The sequence below is a fragment of the Octopus bimaculoides genome, chromosome 6 (genome assembly GCF_001194135.2).
Source record: "Octopus bimaculoides isolate UCB-OBI-ISO-001 chromosome 6, ASM119413v2, whole genome shotgun sequence".
NCBI lineage: Eukaryota > Metazoa > Mollusca > Cephalopoda > Octopoda > Octopodidae > Octopus > Octopus bimaculoides.
Genome location: NC_068986.1, coordinates 25,915,016 through 25,922,719, shown reverse-complemented (window position 1 = coordinate 25,922,719; position 7,704 = coordinate 25,915,016). Strand labels below are relative to the sequence as shown.

Here is a 7,704-nt window from a genome sequence, read left to right as displayed (position 1 = left end):
ATATACATATATAATGGCAGTGTTGCAATATATACATTTTATCATTTTATTTTAAATATTATTGTTTCACGGTATTGTTTCAGATACTGACAAAGCATCTGAAGTGAACATGATTTTATATCAATTTGTACAAACTTAAACGTGAAACGCCAATAAATAATTTTCTATCTTCTACGGTGTTGGAACTGCGTACTAACTGCTTAAATATATGGTTCTTAAATTAGGAGTTCTAATAATCTATTTGAATAGCAGCCTGTTTCTGCACCATATCCGTTGTCCAACATCACTCCAGGATCTCAAAATAGTAGCTTGATATGTTTTGTGTAACAAACTGCGTAGACTGCTAGAGAAGATGTCTCTTGAGAGATAATGCTGACAGAAACAAATACCTTAGAATACATTGCTGTCTTGCATTGTTCAAGCAAGATTAAGAACTTCTTTGTCATCATTTTCTGTGTCTGCTTACAAAATTTGTCATAATCACTAGGGGTGGATGGCAAAAGATCTATTGTATCAAGTGTGACAAGAGTAAAATAACCCGAATCAAGAGTTTACCTCTACGTGTGCGACCGTGTTCTTGTCCTCATCGAAAATTGTGTATACTTATGGTTGACCTGGATATTAAATAATATAGTCCGTCTGCTGAAGTACGAACTGCAGCTGCAACTCTTCAGGTAATTATCCACGACAGTCAATTAATGGAAGACAATGTTTTCCAAAATGAATCACTTTTGATTCCAGATTTAATAAAAAAGTGCTTATGCGTAAGTAAACAATTGGTGACGTAAGACAAGAGAGGAAAAGTTTTCCTTGATGTTCTGGTGAAACAGGTGAAGCCTTTTTTTTTTTGATCACCTTAATTTCAGTAAATTTTGTTAACTCTGCAGATTGCTATTTCAGTGACCTCATCTGGAATTGCTGTAACCTCGTTCACAGGTGACAGGACTGCTCGTTCCGCCCCTAAATTGCAACTCAACCTTGCGTACAATGACAGTTCTGTGTGCAATATTGGCAAAGGATTTTCACAAGTAGAAGTCCTCAAGGAGGTCAAGATGACAGTATGAAAGGGATTCCCAGAATCTACCAGACTTATAGTTGGGCTCTCGATCGCACATTATACGTTCTCAGAGATAATATTATAGATGAAGTCATACTCGTCAGTAAGTGTACCCTTTGGAAAGACTGACAGTTTGCCTGTTAATTTCAAGCAAACTCTTACGGGTATCCCAAAAGGTACACCTACTGGTGAGGTGGGAACATTCCTCAAATAATCCTATATTTTGAAAACAGGAGGGAAAATACTATCTATATATGAGCGCTGCCCTTAATAGAGGTGCCTCAGCAGCTCAGCTTACAAAAGTTTTATTTCGAAGAGCGGCGTGGGGTGAGGGTAATGGTCAGCTACTATTTGACACCAAGTAGAGAGATGTCACAATACCAAATAATAGAGGAACAATCATCAACACATCTCAAGAAATGCTACTCAAATATCATCCTAGTCTCTCACAGAATTATAGAATCCAGTCTGTTTTGTGATCGTGCCATCTTGACCCTCAACAATAACACTGTGCAGGATATTAATGTTACTTCATACAACAGATACCAGCCTAATCTCGATTGCACGAATCAGTTCAACAGTACTGCCAACTATCCAACAGAGTTTCTCAGTTCTGCTGTTTTTCCCCCCACGATCTACAACTAAAGTAGACGCACACATTGTGTTTTTACGAAATCTGGATACACCAAAATTCTGTAACAGTAAGAGACTTGTGAAAATGTTTATGCTTCATGTGATGGAAGCACCCATCATCACTGGTTATTCCAAGAGAGACGCTTTCATTCTACGTATTTTTCTCATCTGATATGTTATTTCATCTCGAGTGCCTCCAGTTTCAGTGACTGTCTTTTTCTATGACCAAAATATCTCAAGGGCAGTCTCTCACTGCTGCTGCTGTCGAAATGACGAGTCCATGTTTCTATTATGGTCAGTTCCATGTTGTATGCTCACGTGTTGGGCCAAGCAGACATCTTTTCTTCAGAGCATCAAACCGCAGGACAAGAAATGTTGTTTACCCCAACGCTCTTGCTGAATAAAGCACAATTATGTTAGAATTGCTATTGTTTTACGTGTGGCATATCAATTTTGAGTCACAAAGAATTATATAAAGTAGAATATAAAGTTAACATTTTAAGTCAAGGAAATTAAAAATTTTCAATAAACGCAGTCTCAAAAGCTTCACACGTGGAAAATTGAAAAAATTGGACTTGTTTATGCATTACAATTAAAATATATGGAAATATTACATACAAAAAGCACTACATAAAAGTTTCCAATGCGTAGTTTAGGTATATCTGTTTATTTGCCTGTCTATTTGTCAGTCTGTCTGCTTGCTTGATTGTCTGTCTGTCTGTTTGCTGTGTGTGTTATACGTGTGTGCATGTGTGTGTGTGTGTGTGTGTGTGTGTGTGTGTGTGTGTGTGTGTGTGTGTGTGTGTGTGTGTGTGTGTGTTTGTGTGTGTGTGTGAATATAAATAAATGAGATTTGAAAATAATTCCAATGTCACAATTCCAATTTATTGTCAGCTACCTCAAAACGGAATATATACGAATACAACAAGAGAAGTGTAGACTCGGAAAACAAGGACCACAATATAAAACAACAATCGTCAAAAATTATTCTTTGATTAATTCATTAATAAATGAAGATATCTTTCAATGCCTCGAGTTACTATCGTGAGAGAAAAACTCTAAACACAGAGTAGTCGAATAGTAGACGTTAATTATTTCATCGACCTGTTCTGGGCTTTATTTGATCACCTCAAATGACAAAACCCATATAAAAGGGATAACGTTGCCCAAAGTAAACATAAGAGTTGATAATATGAGATTTTCAGAATTTGCAGAAATTGTGAAGTCTATTTTATTATTAAATGACTTAGAAATACATACCTTGAGGAAAGGGTTCTCCAGATCGGGATATCGAACAACACCAAGATCAACAACTCTACGTTCGACACGGACTTTCTTGTAAAACAGTGTTGCAAGGCATTCTACGGCTGCACCGGAAGCAGAAACGATGTTAACAAAATCTTCTATCTCTATTTTGGAGCTGTCAAGAATATCTTTATCTTGAACCAGATTGATGAACCAAGATCGTGCTTGCTCAGCCTAAAATATAGATGGCATAATTTGTTTGTTTTTTTTTTTACTTAACAGGGCGCTTATAATCTGAAATGAATACATCGTTTTCATAAGAGTAAATCAATATTTGAATTTTAAAATTTTTCTCGTTTTAAAGGAACACTAATTTAAATACTGGATAAAGAAAAATAAAGAAAGAAAGAAAGAAAGAAAGAAAGAAAGGAGAAAAATTAAAAAAAAATTATGCTGCTAATTGCAAATTCAAAGTTGTTGAATCTATTCATAATGACCCGATTTCTAATGAACAGGTTTTCTCACAAATTCAGAACAAGTTTGAAACACTATATTGGCTAATGATTTTAGCGAATATTTGTCGATGTGTATGTAACAACTGGTTATTTCCAATCGCGTGTCGAACTGTAAAAATCTATTTTATTTGCTCTACTGTTGCTAGAACAATTATGACCGCAGGGCGCGGCTGAGAACACTATTTGTTCTGGTGTGTGGTCATTGCCCACTCCACCTCCACCTTCTGCTGATTACCCACCTCTTTTTCTTTCTTTTATTTTTTGATCCTTTGTAGTTAAATGTTATCAACTGATTAGAAACATATGAGGAAGGGAATTTAATCAGCTTCAATGACGTGCTTCAACTCAGTAGAAACGCAACAAGTGTTCTAAACGACAAACAGTCGGCTTTCACTCAATATGAGATTCTAACGTCTTCAGATGGGAGTAACATAAACACTTTAATTGATAATACTTAATTTCAATTCTGAACTTACAATTGCTCTATCGTAACCACCGGTAGATATACCAAATGATTCAAAACCTTGGAAATCCTGGTTAAAAAACGCTCCATCTTCTGCGGTTTCTAAAAAGGGGTTTTGTGTTAATTTCGCTACGTATTCTTCAAATTTCACTTCTCTCTCATTTGCTTCCTGGTGAAGTCTATCCAAAGATATTTTACTTGCTCCGATCATAACCTGCAACAAAGAATACATTTTTAAACATTAGGCTTTTCTAAAATTGTAATAAATATTTAATAAAAGTGTCTTCCCTCTGAGATATGTAATATTTCGTCAAATAGATCGAAAATGTGAAGAATTTGTTGTCTTCAGGTTTCAAGAAAGAATAATATGATTTAACTGCTTAATAATACTTAAATGTCAGTTTCAAATGAGATAAATTATTTATTCAAAATAGTAATATTGAGTAGACACTTTTCATTACTTGATTAAGTTGCTTTGGAATTTACTAGCACATGAATATAGTTAGGAATATGTTTAATATCATATAAATTTGGTCTGGAGAAAGAAAAGAATTAATTAACGATTTCAAGAATATCAGTAGAAAAAAAAAATTAAAATAAAGCAAAGGAAGAACATTTTCTTTATCATACAATCTTTTCATAGAATCTGTTTAGTAACTGATGTAATGTATTCTTTGTATTTTATCCTTCCCGTCATATCATTTCCCTCACTCACAAAGGTTGACATCTTTTCTGTTTTTCTCTTTAAGTGGGTGGGATGGGGGCTTAGCTATTTAATCTTAAGTTGTGTGGAAGAAGTTTGATTCACAGCCACATGGTTCTGGGTTCGGTCCCACTGCATGGCACCTTGGGCAAGTGTCTTCTATTTTAGCCTCGGGCCTACCAAAGCCTTGTAAGTGGATTCGGAATACAGAAACTGAAAGCAGCCCGTTCTATCTATCTATCTATCTATCTATCTATCTGTCTGTCTGTCTGTCTATCTGTCTGTCTATGCATGTGTGTGTGTCATTCTGTCTGTGTTTGTCCCTCCCATCACTGCTTGAGAACTTTTGTTGGTATGTTTACGTCCCCGTAACTTAGTGGTTCGACAAAAGAGACCGATAGAATAAGTAAGGACTTAAAAAAGTAGGTCTTGGAGTCGATTTGTTCGACTAAAATCCCTCAAGGCGGTTCTTCAGTATGGCTGCAGTTAAATGACTGAAACAAGTAATCGAATAAAAGAAATAGTGGACAAGTTGCGAAAGTTGTGAGAGTTCGAATTCAGTTAAAGCTTAGCTTATTACATTGTATTTATTCGATTCCTATATCGGGCGACGCGTTGAGCCCTTGAGCAATACACTTCCCTTCATTTTGCCCTTGTCTATTCTGCAGAAAAGGAGTAGCAGCAGTAGCTGGATGGGAATTTGATTTTGCGAAGAACTAGCTCCCCATTCAGAGAAGGACTTGTTGTTTCAGTGACCTTAGAAATCTAAATAAGAAATCTAAATCTAAATAAATGAGCTTACGAACTTGAAGAAGACTTGTTTTTTATATCGTTTTTATGGAAAAGATTTTGTTTTCTCCCAGGATTCTTATTAATAATGATCAATATAAAGCAATGATGAAGATGACAATGATCTGTTGAAATGACATTTAGTCAATATAAAAGATTGATAAGTTCAATTACTGTGAGCAGCTCAGAATCTAACGTTTAACGTCTTATCTTTCATTCGAAAGTGAATGCAAATAGAAAAGATGTAACCAGGACTGAAACGAGCACATTTATTAAAGAAATTTTATTATAAACCAAGCTTATGTGTCCCATCATTATGAGTCACCTGCATTGTTCAGATATATGCTAGCCTCTTGCCCATATATTTTTCTTTCTTTCTCACTTTTCCTCTCTTTCACTCTTACTCTGCCTTGCATAAAACATAAAACAGAATATGGCTGACTCAGCACTTGAATGATTGAATGAAACATTTAAAATAATGATGTAATGACAGATCATTGTTGTCATTCCTTTTCTTTCTTCTGTAACAAAAATTCCATATATAGCAATGCTGTGTCGCAATTAGAATTAAAGTAACGTTAAGATAATCTAATGATAACATTGTTTCTCACCTTAAGTTCATTATCCATCTCTTCAAAGATAGTGTGGGTAAGGTTACCGTAGGATTGAGCCAAATCGCAATGGTAAGGAATGATCTCTGTTTTCATGATGTCTTTAACATTCACATTTTTCAACATTTCCCTACCTTTGTTGATTATAGAAGCAATCGTGACAATTGCTGTAATTGTCGCAACAATAGCGGCCTGTGGCTCTGCATCTGGACAAATATGTAATTAATTAGAAAATATTCACACACAGTAAAATCGCTTTTATAGACTCGTCAAACTTTTATATGATAATACCATATTATCGTCATTTACGAATATATTAATGTATACAAATACATATAAACATACCTGTTGGTGTGTAATTAAATAACAGAAATATGAACAAGAAGTATATCTTTCAAAGGAATGAACCAATAGGGCCTAGGAAAAATATTTTGGAATGTTTATGCGTCTTCCAAGTGTGGAACGGCTTTAGATACAAATTAGAATTGGTTAGAACCTATGAGTACTTACCAGGACACTAAATAATTGTGTAAATACAATGGTTTAAAGAAATTATTCATGTTTTTGTTACTGTTCTCTTTGTTGTTGATATCAAATCAAATGCGACTAAACAACACAATATTTTTTAGCTACTTTCTCTTCAGGTTACTTAAACTACGACTAATTTTTGGAAAAGCATGACTATCACAAAAACATTTTTGGAATATCATATGTGTATATATGTATGCATATAACTACCTGTTATATACTAGTACACTTGTTGGTATCTATTAAATAACACTGAGAATAAGCAAGTTTTCTTGCACAGGAATAAACGAAGACGACTAGGGTAAAATGCGATTTTGGAATGTTCCTGCATTTTCCAAGAGTGGGACGGCTTCAAACAAAAATCAGAAGTGATTAGAATACCTAAATACTTACCACATCACCAAATAATTATGCATATATAACGTTATAGACTATTCAAGTTTCTAAAAAAAATCTTGAAGTTTATTCTGAACAAGCGTATTCAATAGACAAATAAAATGCACTTACCTCCTAAGACTAAAGATTCGGCTTCCTTGACAGCTGTGTTGATATCCATATTGGCTATAAAAATAAGAAAGACAGAGAGTGAGAGAGAAAGAGAAATAGTAATGAACGGTATGTAATATATTTAAAAAGTGTTACTAGAACTGTTGAACAATTACTACCCTCTTGGGAATTGAAATTGCTGTCTAGTTTCGATTCTTATTTTATTCTATTACTCTGGCAAGCATTTGAGAAAACATTAATGTCAAGAAATTCAAATCCATCCTTGTCCTTAAATGTCTAAAATCAATATAGCTAAGCGCAGAAGAAAGAACTTCATTCTAAATGATATTTTTGTTTTATCCGCTCTGATTTGAAATTATTGATAGCGTTGCTTTCGCCTTCCATTTTTGTGCATATTTACGTCCCCTTAATTTAGGATTCAGCAAAATATAAAAAAAAAAGGTCGGTAGAATAAAGTACCGGACTTTAAAAAATAAGCACTGGGGACGATTTGTTCGACTAAACCTGTGAAGGCAGTACCCCGGCGTTGGCCGCAGTCCATTGACTGAAACAAATAAAACATAAAAGATTTGACTGAAATAAACTGCACACTCTGAGACATGTCCAACCCATATCATATATATATATATATATATATATATATATATATATAT

At 34.5% G+C, this 7,704-nt stretch overlaps 1 protein-coding gene across 3 annotated transcripts in view; it reads right to left on the bottom strand.

The window, feature by feature from the left end:
- Positions 1 to 7,704, bottom strand: part of LOC106883825 (uncharacterized) — a 54,096-nt gene that overhangs the window by 39,307 nt on the left and 7,085 nt on the right. For all 3 annotated transcript variants that reach the window (XM_052968653.1, XM_052968651.1, XM_052968652.1), the window contains exons 2-5: positions 7,052 to 7,105; positions 6,017 to 6,222; positions 3,927 to 4,127; positions 2,951 to 3,169 (exon numbers count right to left, since the gene is read on the bottom strand). In XM_052968653.1, the coding sequence (XP_052824613.1) occupies positions 2,951 to 3,169; positions 3,927 to 4,127; positions 6,017 to 6,222; positions 7,052 to 7,105 (680 nt within the window). The remainder of the gene's footprint in view (positions 1 to 2,950; positions 3,170 to 3,926; positions 4,128 to 6,016; positions 6,223 to 7,051; positions 7,106 to 7,704) is intronic.